General features: G+C 49.2%; 1 protein-coding gene across 17 annotated transcripts in view; it reads right to left on the bottom strand.

Annotated features, from left to right (window-relative positions):
- TNS3 (tensin 3) overlaps window positions 1-25,724 on the bottom strand; it is a 308,196-nt gene that overhangs the window by 78,954 nt on the left and 203,518 nt on the right. For all 17 annotated transcript variants that reach the window (XM_063667331.1, XM_063667329.1, XM_063667338.1 and 14 more), the window contains one exon: window positions 15,397-16,647. In XM_063667331.1, coding sequence (XP_063523401.1) covers window positions 15,397-16,647 — 1,251 coding nt within the window. The remainder of the gene's footprint in view (window positions 1-15,396; window positions 16,648-25,724) is intronic.

Below are 25,724 nucleotides of genomic sequence, written 5' to 3'. Positions count from 1 at the left end.
ATGTTCTATCATTGCAGAAGATTAGAAAAACACATAGAAACATATGTACTCCCTGGAACCTGTGAAGAGCCACATATCTCAATGGAGACACACATGACTTTTACATTTCTTTTTCCTCACTGAGGCTTAATTCCTGAGCACTCCCCGAGGGAATCATTTAATTGTTTGAGTCCACAATTACTTCTTACACACTTCACATCAACGTGAAATGCCCAGCACCTGAGGCAGTCTCTTCCTGTCCCCTGGCCTCCCTTCTACCACAGCCCAGCACCCCTCCTCCTCCACTCCTCCACTCCTCCACCCTCCTCAGCTGCCCTGGTCTTGCTTGGGACCACAAGGGGCCTCGCCCTACAACCATCCTATCCTTGAGCTTCTGGTAAAACTGCAGGGGCCAGCAGTGTAGCCTCAGGTCTCACTCCGCAACCTGCAGCCCTCCCACTCACACCTGCAGAAAGGGGAGGTACGGCCTTCACCAAGAATATTACATTATACGCATCAAAAGAAACAAACAAACACAGAGGACAAAACACACACACACACACACACACACACACACACATTCCAAGGTACAACAAAGAACTGGCTGTAATGCAATGAGATTAGGCAGTTTGAACAATGAAATCGTGAATTGAATAATGATATTGTTAAGGCCTATTCTCTGAACACTACTACAAAACTGTCCATGCCTACATATTTTTCTGTTCAGTTAAGAAGTCAAATCCAGGAAAAGAGAAGAAAAAGGAGACCTCACGGGAGCAGGAGAGAGCTGCCACCACGCAGATGGCTGTCACCTCTGGGAGGGGCTGATAAGGGGACAAGAGGGACATTGCCAGCACTGGAGAGCACCTGCAGGGCTCTGGGCGATCCGCCCTCCTATCCCCAGCTCCCCCAAGGTACCCCTTCTCAGAAAAACCAAGGAGAAAGGGAACAAAACCCAAGCTCCCACACAGGGATGTTCACGGGCAAAGGGCAGCTCCCAAAGCCCTGGGCGGGGTGGGGGGGCACCTGCATCTGCCTGCACCCATGGCACCCACATTCTGATCTCTCACACCTGTGCTCACCCTGCTCCCAGCCTGAGGCCCAGGTGCTGGGGAAGAGCTGCCCTTACTTCCCTGCCAGTTCTCAGCCAGAAAAAAAAAAAAAAAAAAAAAATCCTGCATCCTCTTCTTACAAAGGCCATGAATACTGAGTGCAGACATCTCAGGCCCCTTGAAACCCCCAGTGAATACAGACCCCGGTGATCTGCAGATGATGTGCAGCTTCACCCACTCCATGCAGCTGGGGTCTCTGTGGAGGGAGGGACAGGCAGTGGCTTTTTCTTTACACAGCCTTGTACCCCTCTTGTCGCAGTGACACACTCATTGTCCACCAAAACATGACAGGGTAACATGGTCTCCAAAGGTCACATGACTGGACGCTGCCCATCTCCTTGGCCAGTCCCCACACCAGGCATTTAGCTGTCTTCACCCAAGCCTCCTTCCCTCCAGACACTGAGTGCTACCCACTCAGAGCCTCGGGAACCACGTGACCTTGAGTATAAAATGGGACACATGCCCCAAAGTCCCCTACACTGCCACTCCCAAAGACCAGCATGTTTTCTCATTTAGCAGTCTCACTGTTATTCATGGGTGGAGCCGGCGTCAAGGACAGATAAGGAAACGTGCTGAGGGCTGCCCAGCCAGCAGGTTGCACAGGGTCACCTGAGACTCCGCCACGCCCAGCAGGATCTGGGATTCACCACAGGGTGCAAAAGGACACCGAGCCTGGGAGGCAGGAGGACGCTCAGTCATTCCAGCCCCACAGGAGGAGCTGGGGATGGTGGGGCCTCAGCCCCAGGTGCATCCTACGACATGCCTTATCCAAAGCCACCATGACAGGGTGGGTGACGGTCCTGACAGAGAATCCTCACGTGCTCTGAGGAAAGAGCAGGAAAGCCAGTCCTTGACTGGGGGCACCCAGGGGCCTCGTGAGAAGGGGATGCATCACTGTCAGAGCCCTGGAGAATCAGGGATTCAGGCCAAGACACTGGGTGCTGCACTAAACACATGTGGGACTGAACTCAGCCCAGGCTGGGGGTCAGCACTGTTGCCATCAAATCTCTGCTGAGCAGTCTGAAGTGCAGGAGGGGGCTTCTCAGATCACTTAGCCAGAAAATGTTTTTTAAATTTTGTTTAAAACACCCACAAAGCTCTTGGGCAACTTTCCACCTTGTCCAAATATACTGAACTCCCAATTATGTAAACTAATTGAGAGTGTGAAATAACACATCCTGATTGGTAAGTCAGTACCTTATGTTGACCCTGAACTGTGATTCTGTGATTCAGACTGTTCTTGGAGACTGATCTTTGCCAGCGCACGGCCTGGCAGATCCCGGGCCCTAAGCCTCTGCCGGGAAGTGGGAGGAGGGAGGGGAAGGAAGATGGGTCAAGTGTCCAGGAGCAGACACCCACCATGCTGCCCACTCACCACACACTTCATGTCACCGCATTCTCTCCACTGTGGGGTCACATAGCCCACTCTGCCCTGGTGAAATAAAGCCAGCACCCAGGTAGAAGGCAGCCCATGGGGTCACCTGCCTCTGCCTCTGCCTCTAATAACCGATACGTGACTGTTGGCTGTCCTCTAAATTCCACAGCAGGGTCACAAATCCTAGAACCACCCTGTGGCACGTTCCAGCCTCAATGAGCCAAGGGCCAGCTCTCCTGGAGGCTGGGACACGCACCTAAGTTGAGAACTGCAAATATACAACAGTGGTTCTCAAAGGCCGTTGTCCACCTTTTATCACTAAAATCCTGAAGCTCAGGCCTCACCTGTGAAGTCAGAACTTCCAGCGGTGAGACCTAGGTGTCAGTATTTTTAAAAACTCCCTAGTGTTTCCAACACACAACCAAGCTCAAGAATCACGGCAGGTCTCAACCCTGAATTCGCACTGCGTTATTTGGGGAGCATTTTTAAAGCAAGTCTGACATCCAGGCCCCACCAGGGCCAACTCAATCTGCTACCCTCCGGAGGTAGAAGCAGGTACCCACATTTTTAGCATCTGCATTTTTAAAGCTCCCCAGGTGACTCCAACATGGAAGCCAAAGTGTCCAACCCCTGTTCTAAAAGAGATGGAATCCGCTCCCTGAGCAAATCTTCAGGATGCAATACTGACTAAGAGTATAGACCTTAGGTGCTCTTATACAAAAGTAACTAGGTAAAGTGGTGGATATGTCCATTTGTTTGACTGTAGTGATCCTCTCCCTATGTATAGGTATAACAAACAAAATATCATGTTAAACACCTTAAGTATATACGATGATGAATAAGTTAATTAAAACATAGAAAAAACAGGGGCCGGGCACAGTGGCTCACGCCTGTAATCCCACCACTTTGAGAGGCTGAGGAGGGTGGATCATTTGAGCCCATGAGTTCCAGAGCAGCCTGGGCAACATGATGAAACCCGGTCTCTACAGAAAAATACAAAAAAAAAAAAAAAAAATGATCCAGGCATGGTGGCACATGCCTGTCGTCCTAACTACTCTGGAGGCTGAGGCGAGAGGATCAATTGAGCCCAGGAGGTCAAGGATGCAGTGAGCTGTGATCACATCAACTGCACTGCAGCCTGGGTGGGTGACAGAGTGAGATCCTATCTCAAATGATAAATTAATTAATTAATTTAAAAAATAAAAAGAACAGATGAAAACTCAAGACATGCTAGAACATTACCTATTTTAAAACATGCCTTCTTTCATTTTCTATCTAGGCACTAGAAGGTAAAGTCCCCGTAAGCTACTGATTTATCTTGATGTGATCCTCTAGGAATGAAGCGCGACATCACACAGGTGTGCCTGATAGACTCTGGAAGCTCCCTTGCATTCCTAGGAGTGAAAACAAATAACAGGCAAAGACTGCTTCACGGTGAGCTTGAGGCCTCCAGACTTCAGCTCATTCACACACACACACGAATCTTTTCAAGACAGTGTGTAAAAGGAGGCAGGTGGCATGACAAGGATGCCCCAACACTCCTCCCAGCTGAAATGCTCCCAGAAATGGTTTTAGGAGTCTTCTCCCAAAATTGAAACAGGACTGATTGACCAGCCCCTTCCACGTGGAGGGCATAGCCTTAAACTGCCGCACAACTTGCAGTTTTTTACAACGTAATGTGTCAGGAAATCATTAGCCAGGGTTCTGACGGACATATCAAGACCAACCCAGGGAAGAGCCTTCCCATCCCAGGCCCACCCTCCCTCAGTCGCGCTGTCTCCGTGTCTAACCCTGATTCTAAGAGAACGGGTAGGCGCCGGCAAAACTGCAACAGAAGGCGGAAGGGGGGAGTCCCCTTTTTTAGATTGCAAAATTGAAAATTCTTTCCACTGGGAAACACTAAAGTCCATGGCTAGGTGGTGGCATTTCTTCTAAAAAGGCATATTTAAAAGGGAAATGATACATCCACACAACAAAGCTCTCCAACATGAGAAATGCCAGCAATATCCCGTGTTTTGTAAGTCAACTGTAACCTTACGCGCAGATGTGAAAAGCTGCAAACCACAGAAGGGGGACCCCTGCCTGCCTCACACACTGCCCCGCCCCAAATACCCCATCAATGGGGCTTCTGTACAGGCTTCAATGCCTGCCTGTTCATATGCATTGGTTTTCTTTTTGGATCACCCCCCATCACGTGACCTTACTGGCCTCTTCCACTAACATTTCATCTTTTTTTTTTTTTTTTTTTTGACGGAGTCTCACTCTGTCGCCTAGGCTGGAGTGAAATGGTACGATCTCAGCTCACTGAAACCTCTGCCTCCCGAGTTACAGTGATTCTCCTGCCTCAGCCTCCCGAGTAGCTGGGACTACAGGCACGTGCCACCATGCCCGGCTAATTTTTGTATTTTTTAGTAGAGATGAGGTTTCACCATATTGGCCAGGCTAGTCTTGAACTCCTGACCTCGTGATCCACCCACCTTGGCCTCCCAAAGTGTTGGGATTACAGGCATGAGCCACCGCGCCCGGCCAATATTTCCTCTTTTAATCACTGAGGCGTTTATTATCCCATGCCTCAGTACGGATACAAGGGCTGTCCACCTTCAGGGCTACATGGGCTGCACTGAACATAAGTGTGGCCACAGGTCCACCAGGCTGATGAACTGTGGGGAGCGACGCAGCGGGTGACTTTTGGCAGAAGCCGTGGGAGCCAGCAGTGCTCTCAGGAGTGTGAGCAGCCTTGGGTGCACAGAGAGGGCTCGTCCCTCATCCCAGGTCCTGGCATGAGGCCCATGTCAAGCCACAATGCAGTGGACATGTGGCATGATTGGAAAAAGACCATGTTGCTTTATGTCCCTGAGACTGTGGATTTGTTGTAACTGCTCCACCCTGACAGAGGGAGAGAATTCTACCACCACCTACCTAGGATTCCATAAATTAGCAGTTCCCCTGAGCCAGCACTCAGGCCGTTAGGGTCACACAGACCAGCCCACTTCCAGTGCAGCTTAGGCAGAGCTTCTGGGGACAAATGAAATACGCCAGAGACCTGGTGATACCAAATGACTTTCAAGCATCAGTGGGGAAATTCCCCAACAAGTTACAGAGCTGCCACAGGACCTAGCAACCCCTCTCCTGGGTAACGCCCCAAACAACTGAAAGCAGGTGTTCAGACAAACAAGGGCACACCCATGATCACAGCATCACCATTCACCAAGGACAAAGGTGGGAACAACCCAAATCTCCATCGAGAGAGGAATGAATAAACAAACTGTGCTCTATCCCAGCTGTGGAATGTTACTCTGCCAGGAACAGTACTGAAGTTCCCACATGGGCTATAACACATCTGGCTCGAAAACATCACACACCACGTCACAGGAGCCAGCCACAAAAGGCACATATTTTGTGATGTCATTTATGTAAAATGTCCATAGTAGGCACATCCCCAGGGACAGGAGGGGATGAGTGAGTGCCAGGGGCTTGGTGGGGAGGTGTGGACGGGAAGTGACTTCAGGGGGTATAAGGTTTCCCTTTGGGATGATGACAAATTTCTGAAACTACATAGTAAAGATGGTTGCACAGCAATGCAAATGTCCTACTACCACTGAACAGTACACTTAAAAATGATTAAAATGCTAAATTTTATGTTATATGTATTTCACCACAATAAAAAATTAATCAGTATTTTTTAAACCTGAGGGATGATTTGTTTTCTAGCGTGGGCCAGACCAAAGATTTTCACCTCAAAATGCATATGACTTTATTGCGAATTACTTTCTTTTTATTTTTCCTTTGACATGAGTGTTAGGGTGTCAAATTTAGTTTTTAGTATGTGCTTAAGGAGGTTATATTCGCTATGACTTTCATCTCAGAAGAGTAAAGACGGCGTTAGAAGGTATCTGTTATAGAAACGATACTTCATTTTGAGCCTGAACCAGTGAAGGTCCCTTGATGTGGCTATCACGGACAGTGTAGACTGAGCAGAAGGTGGCCTGGAATCCACACCTCAAAGTCCCAGAAGGCCCAGATAGCACCTTCTCCTCTGTGGCCCTAGCCTCTCAGCAGTGTCTTCAGAGCCCACGTCAAGGTGGCAGGGTTGGAAACCAAGGACCCCTGCTTTGCAGAGTGAGAGTATCTGGGGCAAATAGAAAGCCTCATCAACTCTAAAATTTCAAAGTTGGTTTTATGCAATAAAAGAAAGTAATTGCAATGGCAGTTTCCCCAAGCAGACTTGAGTTTCTCATTCTAAAATGTTTTCCGAATTGGACACCCATAGAGCTCCCTGTAGTGCAGTGGGCTGACTCGGTTATTAAATGTGCACTCACATACACATGGCCTGTTCATACCCACGGCCCTAAAGCATCAGGGTCTGAAGGTGGAGAGGAGCTGTGTCTAGTCCTGACCCCTGGGCAGGAGTCTCTTTTTAGAGTTCTCAAGACACATAAATATCCCATCTCTCTCAGCCACCTCCAGAGACTGAAGCTCACAGATGGAGAAAAAGCCTTGTTTTGCCTGTGGTAGCAAACAAAGAGCAAGAGTCCCTCACAGACACATGTCCAGCACCTGGGACCCTGGCTCCTTGGCTCCAGGATCTCCTTTATCCTGGTTCTCTGATGCGAGTACCAGGAAGTCTCTCTTATAAGACCTGGGTCCTAGGACCTCACCCAGCTGCCTGGAGGCGGTGGTGGCCAAGGGACGCCTCTCAGAGAAAAGGTGACCCTGGGCTGACTGTGACCATCCAGAGACAGCCCCCGAAAGGCAGAGGTGCTGCCATGAGCCCTGGTCTCTTGCTGATGCCTGAGTCCTTGGAGGGCTCCAGGAGTGTCTATGCCTGGTGCTGCGGTCACTCCTCCATCCTCCACCTCAGATGTGCACGCTGGTGTCTTCCCCCATGCTCCGAGGGCCCGGCACTGGCGGGATGACGCCTGTAACTGGGGACTGCTCAGTTATAACACACAGTATGGAAATAACGACACCTGGACCTTTAGAAAGTACCATGGATCCCCTGTGTCCCTAGCACGGCTCTGAAACCCCCATACCCAGATCACTAATAGCCAAATCCAAGGCCCCTTCATTCTTCCAATGTCCAGCTGCTATGGGCGCAGGCACTGGGGCCCACTTGCTTACTTCCCTCCCTCCCTCCTGAGATTTTTCCTCTGCAGAATTGGAGGCCAGAGCCACCCCATGGCACCCCCATCCTGCCTAAATGCTATCCTCCATTGTCTCTGGGCCCCTAATGGAGCTCCCAGGCTCAGTGCACCTTCTCAGTGCCTTCTCCTCTGGTAAGACAGTAACCATGCCAAAAAAAAAAAAAAAAAAAAAAAAGCAAGCAAGGGCCCAGCCCAAGACCCTGAGGCTCGCCTCTGCCCTCAGGGAAGAGCCACGCTCCTTGGCCCCCATCCTGGCCCTCCATGGTGGGGCCTATCTGCATCTCCAGCCTCACTCCCCAGCACTGAACTTCCCTGGCACACTATGCTTTCTCCCGGTCCGCCTCTCCTCCAGACCATCTGCCTGGTAAGGATCCCTCTGCCTCACAAGGCCTGGCTGAGAGGCTCTGGCTGAGCACCCCCGGCACGTTCCCCAACTCTGGAGTTGAAATGAGGTGGGACTGTCTGCCTGTCTCCACTTTGTGAGGCTGTGAGCCTTCTGCCATGGAATCAGAGTTTGCAGATGAGCTGCTTTCTGAATCCTAAAGCGCTCTTCCAGCTTTCACATTTGGTTCCTTTGGTTGGGGTTTAGCACCAATTTAAATCAACAGGCTCTCCATGGTCAATTATTAAAAGCTGACAGTTTCCATTGCTCTGAACTTTCTTTAGGATGCACAGGTTATCAGCCATGGGTTAGCACTAACAGAGCAGATGCCGAGTCTGGGAGGGACATTAAATGCCTGGTGGGAATGCCACAGCACTGTCTGCAAGCAGAACAGGGCCTGCCAGGTTCCTGTCATCACAGGGTGGAGGCTGGTGTAACATGAATAAAATATTTTGACAACATGAAGCAAAGAGCCCTCAAGGTATGAAAAAAAAACCACAGAACTGGCTTTTTGCCACCCACGGAATCATAAATTTCACAGGTTGAGTCATTTCTTTTGTTACTGGGATATCATCAGTTGAAATATTCCCCCACTTAAAAGGGTATGATGCAAAAAACCCACCATGTGCAGGCTGAAACCAGGCTGAGACCCAGAGTGGGGCGGGGACAGTGAGCCTGGAAGCAGCACCCAGGGGCTCTTCCACAAAACACCAGTAGCAGCAGAAGTCAGACCAGAGTGAGGGAGCAGGGCGTCATGGCTGGCAGGCACTTGTGGGGAGTAAAATGTCCCCAAACCAACTCCCCAAATCTCATCCATTCTACAAGAAGGATACAAAACTGTGCTCACTGGCACAGAGAGCACCCAGGTCTCAGCCACCAGAGCTTTGTGATACCCCACCTCTGAAGGGTCTCTCTCTGATCTTGTGGGTGCGCAGGGCTACTCTACACTGTCCAGCGATAAATCTCCCCTCAATGCCCATTCAGCAGAGCAATTCAGGTCTCAAAAGGATCATTTGCAGTTCCGCCTGTCCCAAACCCCTGTATTTGCAAACATATGTCGAACTCTTCCTGCATGCCAGGAAAAAAAAATAATGAGCACTTCCCTCAAGAGGTTTACTGGCTGGTGTAAGAGTGTGAGTTTAGTGGAATTAGGACATAGCCATGGGGTGCAGAGTCAGAGAGATGAGAGCTCTGTTACGTGTCCCGGTGAAAATGAAGGTACCTAAAACAGTGTAGGCACTCAGAGTAACAGTTCTTACTATTACCAACATCATAAACATCACCATCACTAACACCACCATAAACATCATCACTATCATCACAGTCATCACCGTCATCATCACTATCACCAAAGCATCATCACCACCATCAGCATCATCACCATCATCACAGTCATAACCATCATAACTGTCATCATCACCATCACCATTACCACCATCAACATCATCACAGTCATCATCATCATCACCATCACCATCATCACCATCACCACCATCAACATCACCATTACCACCATTAACATCATCACCACCATCAACATCACCACCATCATCAGAGTCATTTACCATCACCATCACCAACATCATCACAGTCATCACCATCATCAGGGTCATCATCATCACCATTACCACTATCAAGATCATCACCAACATCAACATCATCACCATCATCACAGTCATCACCATCATCACTATCATCATCACTATCACCATCACCACCATCAACAACATCACAGTTATCACCATCATCAGGGTCATCACCATCATCACCATCATCACCACGACCATCACCACCATCAACATCATCACAACCCTCAACATCATCACCATCATCACAGTCATCACCATCATCATTGTCATCATCACCATCACCAAACAATCATCACCATCAATATCATCACCATCATCACCATCATCTCTGTCATCATCACCATCACCATCATCACCATCACCACCATCAGCATCATGACCATCAACATCATCCCCATTACCAGTGTCATCATCACCATCATGACCATCAACATTATCACAGTCATTATTACCAACATCAGGGTCATCACCATCATCACTGTCAACATCAGCACCACCATCACCATCATCACCGTCATCCCTGTCATCACCATCATCACTGTCATCATCACCATCACCATCATCACTATCACCACCATCAACATCATCACCACCATCACCGTCATCATCCACCATCAATATCACAGTCATCACCATCACCATCATCGTCATCATCATCATCATCACTGTCATCATCACCATCATTATCATCACCACCATCATAAGGGTCATCACCATCAGCACCAACATCATCACCACCATCAACATCACCATCATTACAGTCACCACCATCACCATATCCATCACCACCATCAATATCATCACAGTCATTACCATCATCACCGTCACCATCATCATCACCATGATCATCACCACCGTCAGCAGCAGCACCACTATTATTATTATTGTGCTGGTATGAAAGACTTTCTCAGGAAATACTTAGCCTTCACATATAATTTTCATCTCATAAATGATGGAGGATGCACAGAAGTCCCCTGGAGGAGCACTGGGCAATGCTATTCCCAACTCTCTATCACAAGTGGTGGTCTTTCTCATAATGAGGACATAATCTGCAAATAGTGAAAGATTCTGGTAACTTCAGGATGCTGAGGTCTCTGTGACAAACCTTCATCTACAGTCAGAATTAAGAAAGTTGTGTAGCAGTTTGTGTCCAGGGATGAGATGGAAGGCAGGCCAGCAAGAAGGGGCTCATGTAGACATAGCGCTCTCAGAGCTTCCAGTCTATGGTTTCCCCTTGTGAGCGAGACTCAAGGTAGTCGCCAATCAGTCAGGCAATGCCGCACCATCTATGGGGTTAAGCCTCATGCACACAGATGTGAAAATGATGCCCCTTGCAGGGTTAGGTGATGGTACCATTCTGGGCATGTCATGAGCCTTTTGGACATGCGAGAATCCTTCCTATTCACACATGGATATAAGCTGAAAGAGGAGGGCTCCAGCTTAGCAGCCCTGGTCTCCTTTGGCTGGCTGAGGAGATGGATATGGGTTGGGGGATCTAGGACACCTTCAAAGTGCAGGCACTCCAGCAGCATCCCCAACCTTCTGACAATGTCCCAGGAACTAGCTGCTTTGCTACCACACTTGTACATGTGTCTCTGCTAGGAGCTAGTGATTTTTGTTTTCTGCCGCTTGCCAAAGTACCCATTTCCTATTGAGAAATGTCAATACTGAAATTTAAATTTTAAAATCAAAAGAGTTCCAGTGTTTTCTATACCTGCCAGGGAGGGAAGAAACTATTCCTTCCTTGCTTAGCTGCAGTGCCTGAGAGCTACAGAAGTAAGCAATAATTTTTTTTTTTTTTTTTTTTTTGAGCCAGAGTGCTTGCTCTGTCATCCAGGCTGGAGTGCAGTGGCGCGGTCTCAGTTCACTGCAATCTCTGCCTCCTGGGTTCAAGTGATTCTCCTGCCTCAGCCTCCCAAGAAGCTGGAATTACAGGCATGCACCACCACACCTGGCTAATTTTTGTAACTTTAGTAGAGACAGAGTTTTGCCATGTTGGCCAGGCTGGTCTTGAACTCCTGACCTCAGGTGATCTGCCTGCCTTGGCCCAGTAAGCATTTTTTAATGGGATTTTTATCAGGTCAGAAAGTCCTGGACTGAGATCCAAAAGCCTGCCATGCAGGCTGTTCAGAGACCACCTCTACACTGTGCAGGCTTTTGACACTAAATGAAGTGCAAGTCTCAAGGCTTGCTCCATCTCCCAGCTTGGTGCTTACCTAGCACAAGAGGCACGTCCTGGAAGAGGAAGCGGAGCTCCCAGGAAGGGCATGGCTCACTCTGCCCTGTTTCCAATGCTGCAGCTAACCCTTCAGTGTCCATTCATCACTGCTCATGGACAGTTGCTCATGTGTGGCAGGGTTCCTACAAGGTCACTTCCCAATTGTAAAAAGCTCTGGGGAGACTGGTATCCAGTTTTGCTTATACCTAATCTTCTGACATCTTTTTAGTTCTTAAGCTGTGAAAAAAATGGACAAATGGCCCCAGATGCCTATCAAATATGAATAGATTAATAAATACTTTAAATTTGTATTGTCAATACCCAAATATGCACTGAATTTTACTGGTCTATTGTTGAGATATGAAACTCCTTAGACTTCAAAATGATAATTAAATAACTTTTATAATAAAACGAATTGAAGAGGATCTAAAGTCAAAATCAAAATGGGTTATTGGGCTGGGCGCGGTGGCTCACGCCTGTAATCCCAGCACTTTGGGAGGCCGAGGTGGGCAGATCATGAGGTCGGGAGTTCAAGACCACCTTGGCCAATATGGTGAAACCCCATCTCTACTAAAAATACAAAAATTAACCAGGCATGGAGCTGCACGCCTATAGTCCCAGCTACTTGGGAGGCTGAGGCAAGAGAATCATTTGAACCCAGGAGGTGGAGGTTGCAGTGAGCTAAGATTGTGTCACTGCACTCCAGCCTGGGTGACAGAGCAAGACTCCATCTCAAAAAAAAAAAAAAAAAAGTGTTCCTAAAGTAACGAGTTTGGCTGGGAGCAGTGGCTCACGCCTGTAATCCCAGCACTTTGGGAAGCCGAGCGGGGCGGATCACAAGGTCAGGAGATCGAGACCTTCCTGGCTAACACGGTGAAACCCCATCTCTACTAAAAATACAAAAAATTATCCGGGCGTGGTGGCGGGTGCCTGTAGTCCCAGCTACTGGGTTGAGGAAGGAGAATGGCTGGCGTGAACCCGGGAGGCGGAGCTTGCAGTAAGCTGAGATCACGCCATTGCACTTCAACTTGGGCGACAGAGCAAGACTCTGTCTCAAAAAAATAAATAAATATTAAAAAATAAAGTAATGAGTTTACCAAGTAGAGGGTGGACAATATGATGTGGCTTTCTAAAATTCCAGGCCTTACAACTGTTTCTTTGCAGCAAGAACAGGGAATCACTAAGGATTGAATTCAATCAATTGGAAGACATATTAACCTCAAGAGACTACTATATGTTAACCTAAGCCATGGAGTCCTCTTCTCCACATACACTCAGATGCCTCCAGCCTCCTCCAAACCTACACGAGATTGTTATCCAGGAGAAAAGACTTCTGATTTTAATGTTTCCAAGTAACTTCTTTCAAGAAGGTTTGGTGAAGTAAGTCAGGTGTGATACTACAGATAGTTTTTTTCCCATTAGAGCCTTTTTTGTAAACTCAGAATTTCCCAAATATATTTGTTTAATGCATCGACCTGGACCTATTGTTCAGGAACTGCTACCCTGCTGTGGTGTTGTGGTTGCTATATGGCTGTATTGTAAAGTCCAATAATCTACTCATGGGGGACTCTCCAGGCTCCTTCAAACTCCCAGCTCATGACATGCAAAGATGGAGTTACTCAGGCAAGCTGGAATGACAACTGTTTGCTCAGTCACACCCCTAGTACCTGAAAGGTGGATGTCGACGAGCGTTTCTTCACACCTTCCCTGGGCCAGGCACTGGGATAGGGTTTCCTTCTCACAGATGGAGTGAAGAGAAATTCACAGAGACGCTGCCCTTTACCCACTTGCGTCACTCAGGCAACCCATGGCACACTCAGACCTGAAGCCAGGACCAACATCTGCAGAGTGTGTGCTCCTTCCCCCAGGCCACCCCAGACCTGAGTTGGGGTGACTCCAAAGAGTCACCTGTGTGACTCCAAAGAGTATGGAGACACTGAGTCCACACCTCAGGGCATTGATTTTTGCTCTAATATGCAGGTCCCATGTGAACCTGGGCAGGCCATGTAACCTATTGACACCTCCGTCAACACGACTGTAAGGCAAAGACTGGTGCTTAGGATGATGACATGGGCCAGCACACCTAAACCAAGAACCACGCCAGCATAAATGGTAGCATCTCTCATCAGTGTTACCAGCACATGGTGGGAATCACATGCATGGCGTCACACAGCCATGTTCTCCCTCGTCCTTTACCTCTCTGGTCTTCATTTTTAGAAGCAAGTCCCTCTAAGAAGCCAGTGGCCCCCAGATGGCAACACACCCGAACGTGCCAATGTGGGAGGCCCTGGCACCACACGGATGCCACACTCTCTGGCCCAGGGTTATCCTTTGGGTCCTGGTCCCTGCATGGCACTGCCAGAGCTCCCAGAACACAGCTCTGTCTCTCCACCTTCTGTAGCCTCCCAGTGGCCCCCAGGCATAGCCGCTAGAGCCTGGCCGTCCTCTCCTGGCGTGCACCTCTGTGCAGGAGCTTCCAGACCACACGACCTCACCCACACAGTCCCCTACCTGAGACAACCCTGCTCCGTCCCAATGTCCCTCTCTGCCTGCTGAGTGTTTCCCTAGCCGACCCAACCACTTCCAGCTCTCTGGTCCCCTCGGCCTTCATGCCTTCCCAACAGAAAGAACACTGTATAGTAACCTGGTCCCAACATGCAACTTGCCCCATTACATCGATGCAGCTTGAAGATAGTGCTGCTGTAACCCAGGCAGACATCACTGCCTGTCCACCACTCCCAACCCTGGTTCTTCCCAGGCCTCGAGGCTGTGCAGAGAGGCCCTGTGCTGGTTTCCAAACCACCAGCCTTAGGGGAAAAGGACACGTGCAGTCCTGGCCTCCCTGCAGTTAGCATGACCTCGGCCTGGTTTTGGGGCATCCCCAGGAGGACCCCGCACAGGGTCCCATGGCTCTGGGTCCCACCACAGTTCTCAGTCCCCTCACCCCTGAGCCTGCTCCCCCAAGCCCCTCCCATCACTGAGCTGCTCTCCATGGTAGAACCCCTTGTGGACCCCAGGCCTCCGCCCAGCCGCTGCCTTCCATAACCAGTCTCCCCACACCACCATGGCCAACTCTGACCGTGTATTTGTAATCAGAACATTTTATACCACGAATGCTTCATCAATTCCTTGTGCCAAAGCTGTCTGAGGGCTCAGTAGTCCTCTTCATCCCCAACCTTCAGCCCCACTGAAGTACCTGGCATTCTTCCACAAAGCCCTGACCTATACCACAGGGACAGAAGTAAGTATGCTTCCTTTGTAAATCCACCAACATTCACGAAGGAAGAATGGTTTCACTGTTAAGCCTATTCTGTAATGAAGGCATGACCGGCCCTTTCCAGCAGAGTGCATGCTGTCCCTGCCCCTGCACTGACATTAACAGCAGGTCTTCTGCCTGGTTCTTCCCACCCTCCAATCTCCTACCAAGGGACCACACCAGCATAACAGCATTTGGATCCTAGGCCAAAAATCACAAGAGTTGAAACTGCAAGGGAAATGTCCCTCCCTTATGAGTTTCGCCAAAAGCTAACCTACTAGGCTGATTTCTCATAACACATTAGCCTCCCGTGGAGCACCTCCCATGGAGACCCAGCTCACCTTGCCGCCCGGTGGCCCTGCTGGGGCCCTCTCCTGTGTCAGGCAGCCTGCTGCTTCCCCGGAGCCCGCCTCCCACGCTGTCTGGAGACACAGAGCCATTGGCCTGGCTACCAAGGGCGTTCATGTGGGTAGGGATGGGCTCGAAGGTGGGGTCCAGCTCCAGGATCAGCCTGTTGAGCTGCTCGATGGACTGGTCGATGTCCAGGGTGGGTGAGCCTGGGGAGGGGCCTGTGCTCAGCTCTGAGCCGGCTCCATTCACAACCTGGTCTCCTGGAAACCTGGGTTTGAACGCTTTGCTGGGAGAGGGCTGCTGTGTGTCAGGGGGATGTGGCCCACTGCCTACACCCCTCTGAACAGCCACCCTACTGCTGGTCCCTCGGGTGGGGGTGAGTGGGACTCTGGGCTGGGCCTGGACGAGGCCAGGATTGTCTGCAGGGCAGCGGCTCACCAGCCGGGCCTCGCCATCAGGGGCGAAGCTATACTGGTGAGCTACAACCATCTGCTGCTGGCGCACCCAGGTCTGTGTGGAGTAGCTGCTCTGCCCATAGGCCTGCATCTGGGCGGACACTGAGGGCTTTCTCAGCAGGGGCTGCTTGGGCTCTCGACTCCCGAAAGTCCGCTCCCGCTCATAGGGGCCGTCCATGCCAAGGCCCAGGTCCGGAACGAGGGTGCCCTGCGGATCTTCACCAACGTTGCTGCCAAAACCATCAGACAGGAGTGAGTTCTGGCTGCTCTTGTGGCAGGTGAAGGGACCCAGGTGGGCCGACTGTGGCCCTTCCGAGGAGGACAGGGTCCCAAGGCTGTCCACACTGTGCAGGTCGTGGTGGGGCATCTCGTCATCCAGAATGTCTGTCTCCCGATCCTTCAGAGCAGCGTCTCCATTCACGTGAACCTGGGCTGGCACCACGTGGCGGGTCCCACTGTACTTGCTTCGAGCATCAGTCATTTCCTTGAGGGAGCTTCCAGGATCTTCCAGGCCAAAGCCACTGAGCAGCTGGTCCAACTCAGCCTTCTCCTGGGCGCTCAGGCCCCTCCTGGTTCCTGGAGCCAGGCGCTCTTCCGTCTTATCAGTCCTGGCAGAGGCTGTAGAGTGGCCGGAGTCACTGCTGACAGACAAGGTGTGGTCACTGTGGTCTGGGCTGTTGGTGGCCGGGATTGCCTGGGGGCCACCTGGGATGCCAGGATCTGAGGAGCTTTTCTTCCTCACCTTCGCGTAAAGGCTGCCATCGACAGGGCCCTGCATGTGTAGCACTGCGGGCGAGAAAACCAGAGAGAGGCTTTCAGTCAGGGATGAAAGCGAGCCTCACACCCTCGGAATGAGTGTGTGCATTTGTCTAAACAAATAAATGGATTCAAAATATGACTTATAATAAACAGATACAAAGATTCCTCTAACATCACAAAGTTCTATATATACTCTGGAGGATGCCAACGAAAAGGCATTCAAATAAACATCTTCAAGTGCTAGAATCATTTCTACCTTTCCATGCAGAACAAATTGTCATTTTGAACTCTGGGATTCTTCACCTTTTGAATCATCTTGCCTTTAGGACTCATGGTTAATTTCATCATGATTGTGAACACTGAGCCCAGCTTGGCTAATAAATCCCCAAGAATGGACTGTTCATCTTAGACAAAGAAGAGCTTCCGTTCATAGACCTGTCTAACATTTGTTGAGCATCAGCTAGGTGCCGGGTAGCAAATTCCTATTAAATTGAATGTCTTGGTGAAACCCGTCTCTACTAAAAATACAAAAATTAGCCGGGTGTGGTGGCACATGCCTGTAGTACCAGCTACTCGGGAGGCTGAGTCAGGAGAATCACTTGAACCTGGGAGGCAGAGGTTGCAGTGAGCTGAGATCGTGCCACTGCACTCACTCCAGCCTGGGCAAGAGAGCAAGAACCCGTCTCAAAAAAAAAAAAGAAAAGGAAAAAACTGAATGTCTGCTCAAATGTCAATATGAAATTCAATGAAAAGAGAAAGTGCAGGAATTGATTTGGGTCTTCCTGTTTGGCACAGCAACTTTGGGCCACGTAGGTGCCGGGTAAATGTCTCAGGATCACAGACACTTGAGGCTGACTTGCATGCGCTGATTTCCTTACATGGAATGTCAGGAAAATAAAACTTTGAACTAAAGTGTGGGCAGGAAGGGCTGAAGCATCAGCTGCTACTATTAATCATGGCCATGGCTCTGGCATTCGGGGACTCCCGAGCCTCAATCTGCTGACTGGCCAGTTGCCGCGACCACACATAGCGGGTCCTTGCCAAGAGCCTCCTAAAATAAGCTGGAGTTTGTAGTCAGCACATGCCTCACCCCATGGACCTCCCCCACTTTCTTCTACTTCCTCAACTGTGAAATTGCAAGCATTCCACAGCCAGGGAGCTGCTGGTGGTGGGAAGCCCACGCTGTGTGGGCACCTGGAATTTGAGAGACGTGAGCCACTACCTAACAGCAGTCACTAAGCCTGGCCCAGGAGCCCTCTGGAGGGACCTGCCCTGAGCATGTGCCTCACAGCCCCGGGCTCCAGGCTGATGCACCACCACGGTCAGCAGCTGCTGGCTTTTTTGAAAACACTGGGACAACGTGTTGGGACAGAGTCCCGAGAGGTCCTGGGGTGTGGTGCTGAAAACACGCCCACGCCAGGCTTTCTTCTTGTTTCAACGGTGCCCAAGGGAAAGCACACAGAGAAGTGGGGAATGGGCAGGGTGGACACAGGGGTATGGGCCCGTCTGCGGTGGCCCTGACTCCCATCCTAAAGTCAAGCCTAGGGGAGGAAGGGTCTGGGAGTAGAAATGCTACACAAAATGCTGAAAATAAACCAAGTCTTCAAGGCAGGGAAAGTGATGACAGGACATATGCCATGGGATTAATTCAAGGTAACAGTCTCAGTGACAGCTGCTGTTTTCTGAGTACCTTTTATGGACAGGGCAGGAGCATCGTGCATTTTCTCTAATTTTCACAGTATGACCTATGTTGTTATTCCTTGTTTATCTATAAGGAACTGAGGATCAAAGAGAATAAATAACTTGCCCAAGGTCAGGCAGCTGCTAGGAGGTGAAGGTGGGCCTAGAACCCAGGTGCACTGGCCCTGAAACCTGCGTGCTCCTGCTGGCCCACTGCCCACCTGCCCAGAGAGCACCAGGAGGGCACACACCTGGAGGCTCTGTCAGTGGCCCTGCCCACAAAGAGGTAGCATTGAACTCACATTGCTCTGACCAGGGATCAGTGAGTGACCAGGCTTCAGACTAGGCAGAGACTAAAACACCCATTTAGCCCAGCTCTGTGCAAATTAAACAAAGGGGGACACCTGGAAATACTGGACTAAATTATAAGGCATGTGCAAATATCACCTCTACAATTTCAAAAATGGAAAATGCAATCCATTTGTTAATGCCATCACTAGGTGACTGTGAAGTAGAGTGGTCCCTTGAAGAAGCTCTGGCATCAGATGAACACTGGTTCAAATCCCAGCTCCATCCTGAGTCCACCCTTAGGGTTCTACCAACTGGTGCATTCACCTTGACCTTCAGCTTCCCCACTATAAAATGAGGGTGTGGGTAGATGGTTCTATGTAAAGGTTGACCTGAGAATTAAATGGCATAGCACACGGGTGAGTGTCTTTATAGGCCCTGAGTAAACATCAATTTAATTTGGTTTCTGTTTAGATTTCCTGTTACCAGGAAAATTTAACAAATGAAAGAACCTGGTAAATCCTTCCTGTTGTTTTCAGAGTGTGAGAAGGAGGTGCTGATAAACGGCTTCTGCTCCATGAGAATGACAAGAGACTACGCCTCCTCCCCACGATGGAAGGTGCTGTATGGCCGTCAGCCCAGTCCCTCCCACGCCTGGCGGGCAGCCAGGACACACACTGCAGGGCCACTCAGCCCAGGGCATGAGCTTACCCATTACGGTCACAGATTTCACGCTACTAAGTCTATATGACTTCCCGCACTCTTCTCCCTAAATCTGAGTTAAAATAAATTGGCACAATGACTTAAAAAAAAAAGCCCAAGAATGAGTTGTAAAACAATTCTTCTAATCTAAATTAAAATGATGTCAAAAAGTGCTTATTAATCAGTCTGAGGTGGAATCCTTCAGCTAGCTCCCTGCCCCATCTGCTAAGAACAGTACGTGATTAGAAGGCCCTGTACCATATGGTAAGGCACACGAGACTCCCTCTCCTGGGGGAGGGTATGAATAATCCTATTTTATTAGTAGTAGAAATCTTAAAATAATAATAGATGCATTAAAAACAACAACTTTTCCATTACCATTGACTAAACACTCCATCTACGTCAGGCCCATTCTGAGCACTCCGAGCGGGGTCTCATCGAATCCTGACAGCCCAGGTGGAGTTCAACCACCTTCCTATTAATACATGAGAGCACAGCCATGGGACAGAGAGGGTCCAATCCAGCCCTGTCCAGTGCCAAAGACCAGGCTGGACTCTTGCTAAACTTCCTGCTACATACATAGGTAGTTTTCTACATCAGAAAATGCCCAATAAATGTTAAAGGTACAGGAAAAGAATATGAAACATATCAAGTGAATTCCAAGATAGGACTGGTCAAGCTTCTGAATCACTCTGTAGGAGCACAGATCTTTCTAAAGGTGCAGAGCTCTGGGTAGGCCATCCCAGGAGCTCCACAGACAATCCCCTGCACCTACACCTCCGTGGTCTTCAGTAGGGGCAGGAGAGTCAGCCTTAGGGGGAGGGAAGGAGAAGGGGCCTCTGGAACACACAGTTCCTATCCTGTTTTCTCGTAAAGGGCTATCACTTTGCAAAAGGAAGAACTTGAACTTCAGTTGGACAAAGGCAATGGCTATTTCCCTTTATCCTTGAAGATGAGATCCCCATTCCACCATTTACTCTGTGTGTATTCCTGGTCATGACATTCAGGCTGTTCAGTTTCCTGGTTTTACGTTTATAAAATGGAATGCTTCCTATCTTTCAAGGGAATGAAAGATACAAAGATGCTTTCCATTTTTCTCTTAAAGTTATGAGAACTAGAGAATATGGACATAAAGTACCCAGCTCATAGGCTCCAAGTAAGAGTACTCATAATTACTATTACAGGCTCTTCCCATAGTGGACGGGGCCTTGCATCCGCTCCCTGGGCTCATCTCTTTACCACCTGCCCTGTTCCTAGCAGTCCACTGCAAGTATGCATCTGCCCTGGGGCCTTGGCTTCTGTCTTTCTCTGCATCTCAGCTCCCTTGCCTCCTCAACAGGTGCTGCCCTACCACCCTTTCCTCACTGGGTTTTTATCCACAGCACCTACTTGCATTCAGAAGAACTGCACCTTTACCCACTGGAACTCAGGCTCACTGAGGGCAGGGAGTTTGCTTTATTTTGCTCTCCCTTGCATTTCTAGCATTAGTGAACAGCCTCTGACACCCGGTGAATATTGAGTGAGAGGCCAAAAGTTTGCGCTTTTTCACACATGACAAAATCTGGGGAGCTATTTTGGAAAGCTCAGCTGCCTTAGCAGGCAAAACAAACAAGCAAACAAAGAACCACCACCAACCAAAACCAAACACACACACAGCCCACAAGGATCTGAAGGTAGAAGAGCCGTGCAGCCCTTGGCCACCTGCAACCCAGGTGTCCCCGCTCTCTGGGCCTCTTCCCAGGCAGCACAGCCAGGTGCAGCCATCCGTGACAGGCGGAAACAGGGCAGCCATCACTACTGACCTGGCTGGTCTCCAACTGATAATGAACACAACTGGAAAAATAACTGAAGTCACCCAATCTAAGGGTTCTAAATTCCAAAGAAAACAAAAGTCATGACCCTAAATGTTAGCCCATTTGCCCATGAAGCAGGAAGCATGGGCCAGAGATCCACGGGACATTTGAACATTATCTGGCCACAGTGTGCTTGCAACCAGGGGCACAAAGATTAATGAGACAGAGCCCTGGCAAATAGCAGGTGCAAGCAAATGGCACCATGCTTTCTGCCATTTCCAGTCTCCTTTATCCTCCTGCCACCTGTGAGGCTGGCGTTTTGTTGCTCAAACCCACACAGCTCCAAGTGGCAGAGCTGGGTAAACATCTGTCTTCTGACCTCTGTATCGTCTATCTTCTCACCTATGAAACTGCTGCCTCTACACTGGACACATAGGAAAGACCCTCATCTAAACACTTTCTGCCACTGTTATGCTTTCTAAGACTCAATGCAAAAGCTGCACGATAAGAGCAATAAAAAGAGAATCCTGACTAGAAATGAAACCTAACAGGGGTGTGGAAGCAGGGTCACTGCATGGCTGACTGCCAGTCTCGCCAATGAGAAACCAAACAGGAGCCCGCACCCTGTTGTTTGCAGCCCCCAAAGGCGCTGATCCATCATTAAAGGATACCCTCCTTAACTGATGGCAGAATGCTACTGATAATATGGTTCTGGTTTGGAAAAGTGATGTAGAAAGTAATTTTCTGCAACCAGACCAGAGAAATGACATAGCCAACTAAACTCCCATTTGTGGTTCCTGGACACGGGTTGTGGGTGGGGTTCCTGGTGCCCTGATGAGCTCCTAGGGGCAGGGAGGGTGAGGAGCCCCCACCAGGTGAGGGAAGCTGCAGGACTTCAAGTCTCCATTCTGTCTCTGGCACCTGATGTGCTATTAGGGCTGACACTGCTGTGAGGAGGTGGTGGGGTTAAGGACAGAGTTATAAAAGGTGGGGTCCTGCCACTCGTCTGCTCCTTCCAACTTTTTATATCATTAAATAACATATTTTAACATTTTGCTTCCATCTCAAAGGGAGCATGGGGAAGTCCGAATCAACCCTCATTCTGCAAATTCAGAACCTGATCTTAGAGTGGGAGGAAGTAACTTGCAGGGATCCCATAGCTCTTCAGCTGCGGATGCAGGAGGAGAACCTTTCCACATCTCAGTCCAGGGTAAATCATCCCATTCGGTGTCCCCTTTCCCTTGCGTTGCCACCAGACCCAGCTAACCAGCACCAAGGACCTCACCTCCCAAGGGAGCCTGTCCACTGTCTGGCAACGATTTCCTGGTGGCCGGATCTTAGTTAAAAATCCAACAAATATAAATACAGCCCTGAATGTCTTCCGCTGCATGACATACCAGTGAGGTTTATCGCCTGGAAAAGGACTAGAAGGAAGAAAATACAGAGCATACATTCTCGTCTCCTTGGAGGACCTGCAGCAACAGACTTCCTCACCCACCTTCCCTGCAGGGGATCCTTCTCTTTCCAACCCAACCCTGCTACTGAAACGTGGCTTTCCCATGAGGAGGCAAGAGGGTTAAGAGACACTCAGAAAGTATTTCAAAAGTCACCCAAAAAATGGAGAAGACCAAAAAAAAAATATGAAAACATCCCTTCTATCCCGGTTGAAAACAGATTAGGCAATGCCCAACTGTGCTCCCCGGCATGCTAACAATCAGCTAGCCAAAGGGACAGCTGATCTCACACTTCAGCACCCTCCATCGTCAATCACTCAGCAACCAAAAATATTCATCACTGATGTGTAATCCACTGAACTATCCACTGGCCCTGCTTCCAACAGAAGTTGGTTTGAAGGAAAGGAAGGACAAATCTGATTTATGAAGTGACATGGAACCTTTCCTTTTACTAGGTACTGATGCTAAGAATCCCATGTTCTATTTTTGTGACAGGTGTGCTTAAAAAGTAACTTTTTCATTTCAAAAGAACAGTATCCTCCCTGCAATTTTTTAGTTTCAAAGGAGAAACTAGAAAATTCTTCTCCATGAAAGTTGGTAAGAATTGACTAAGCACTTGCTATGATTGCTAGTCATAAACGGGGACTTAAAAGCAATATTCAGCCCAGTCCTGATGATGTGCTGAAGAATGGACCAGCCCCCTTGGGGAACAGAGAGAGAAACAAGAGATGGAAAGGGTGGTGGACACATTTCACGGCATCCGAATAGACAGATCAACAGAGGCAAGGGAAAGACGGAGCGGTGTGTGAGAAGAAAGGCATCCACTGACGCTGAAGCAGCCACCCTCAGGTAAGCCAGGTGAGGCTGCAGGAATTGGCATCTTCATCATCTGACGAACAGAGAGAATTCTGGAAACACCCCTCTCTTACAACTCAGCTGACCTCCTAAAGACAAGGCCACTGTGCAAGCTCCTCCCATGCGCCCAGCACACTGTTAGGCCTCAGGGATCCCACTCAATTCCCAAAGCAATCCTGTGAAGCAGGAAACAGGAAGTCCATTTTACAGATGAGATATCAGAGGCTGAGAGAGCCTGCACTAACATTAACAATTTTTTTACAAGCCTACTGAATAGAACATCTGAAATTTAAACCAACCTCCCTCCAACTCCAAAAAAATGATAAAATTCTAATCCTAGTCAATCACTTTTTATATTTCACAGATCAACTATCTAGATCAAGACACACACACACACACACACACGCACACACACAAACTCATATACACCTCACTCACTCCTCAGAGACTATTAAGTGCTTTGTGCTTTCCTCCCTAACTCCTAAAATTATTCATTATCGGGAACAGACCCTTGTGCTGTCACAGCCGCTGCAGTGATGGTCACAGTTTTATGTTCCGTTTCTTGAAGCAAGTGCATTTCTATCCTCACAGTTAGTGGATCAGGTGCTGTTCCTAGCATGGACTCGTCAGTTCCCCCACACACCCATGGTACCAGCAGCCCCATCGGGGTCAGGAGCCATGGATATGCCAGAGATCCTGCCCGTGCCTGGACCACCACAGGGTACAGGCAGCTTCTCCAGACACAGTCAGGAACCATCCTGTCCCTAGGTCACCCTCAAATGACTCACTTGGGGCCGCCCAGCTGAATCAATTCACCATATCCAAACAGTCCCAATAAGCGGAGGCTTATTGGAATGATGTCTGCACCTGCAAGTGCCCATGGTGAGGCTCTGACAACCACAGCCCAGGGAAAATGCTGAAGACAGAGAGGCTTCAGTTTCAAAAGCAAGTGCTCATTTGCAGGCAGCCTCCTGGAGGGGTTTAAGGACTATGCCAAGTGAACACCGCCAGACTCAAAGGGCTCGACTGTACAACTCCACATAGGTGACATTCTGGGGTGGAGACACTGTGTCTGGACACAAATGGGTGTGGTCGGGGCCAGGAGAAGAGTGGGGCTGCAAAGGGTGTGAGGGACGGTTTGGGCGATAGAAACATTTGCGTCTTGATAGCGGTGGGAGTGTCATGGCATAATGTTTGTCAAACTCAGGCTACTGTATACTAAACAGAGAAAATTTTACTGCATGTAAATTGCATCTCAATTAAAACAACCGTTGAGAGATCAAGACAGAAATGAGACTCACAGCAGACTAGACCCCAACCTGAGGTGGCTCCTCTTGATCTCCTCCCTTCCTTCCCTCTTCCTCTTTTTCCCCCTCCTCCTTTTCCTCCTCCTTCCCCTCCTCCCTTTCCTCTTCTTCTCCCTCCTCCCCTCCCTCCTTCTCCCTCTCCCCCATGCCCTCCTCCCCCTCTTCAAAGGCCTTCCCTCCTCTTCCTAAATTCCACGAGACAATGGAAACCCTCTCTCCTTGGGATAACGATCGTAGTCCCTTTGCGCCTCATTGTCACATAAGGTGTCTTTTGACATTTCCATTGGAGTGATTCATGTGCACACCTTCCCTCCCCTTCTAGAGGTTCTGGCATAATCCAGGTTTGAGTCTTGGCTTGATCATAGCTGTGTGACTTCAGATGAATCACTCCGCCTTTCTGTGCCTCACTTTCCTTGTCTGTAGAGAAGCAACCTAGAGAAGGGGGTGTTTGCTGACATCAGCTCCCAGGACCACTGGGATTCAACACGAAAGGCATGGCACACAGCAGGCATTAGGCAAACCCTCCTTTCTGTGCTTTCCCCCTCCCTGGTCAAGTGAAGAATTCCCAGAACTCACATGTGATTCATGTGTGGACCCTCTGGGTGCAGAACTGAGGGACAGAGGAGTGCTCCATGAACATCTAATCAGTGAGTACACAGAACGCAGGTCCACTGACCTCCCATCTCGAGAATTACACTGAGGAATTGTTCTCTAATATAAAGCTATAGAAAAAGATGGGTTTTAAAAAAAAGTATTCAAAAGTTCTATAAGTCATTTTTTGATATGACTGAAATTTTCCCAGGCACCAACTTTGCTAACCACCCACCCAGTGCGACTTTATGGCCAAGCTGCCCAGCTCAGGATCTTACCAGCTGTAAAACGGTTTTCCCATCCCATACTTTGTTTGTTTCCTCGGTGACTGACAGCAATGATGGCAAAAGCAGCAGTAATAAGCTAACTGGGCAACCACTGTCTTCCAAGCACTTTGTACCTATAGCTTCATTTGAGGCTCAAACCAAACCCAG

This window comes from Pongo pygmaeus, chromosome 6 (assembly GCF_028885625.2).
Source record: "Pongo pygmaeus isolate AG05252 chromosome 6, NHGRI_mPonPyg2-v2.0_pri, whole genome shotgun sequence".
NCBI lineage: Eukaryota > Metazoa > Chordata > Mammalia > Primates > Hominidae > Pongo > Pongo pygmaeus.
Note: the sequence above shows the minus strand (reverse complement) of the source record. Positions and strands in the feature narration are given on the sequence as shown.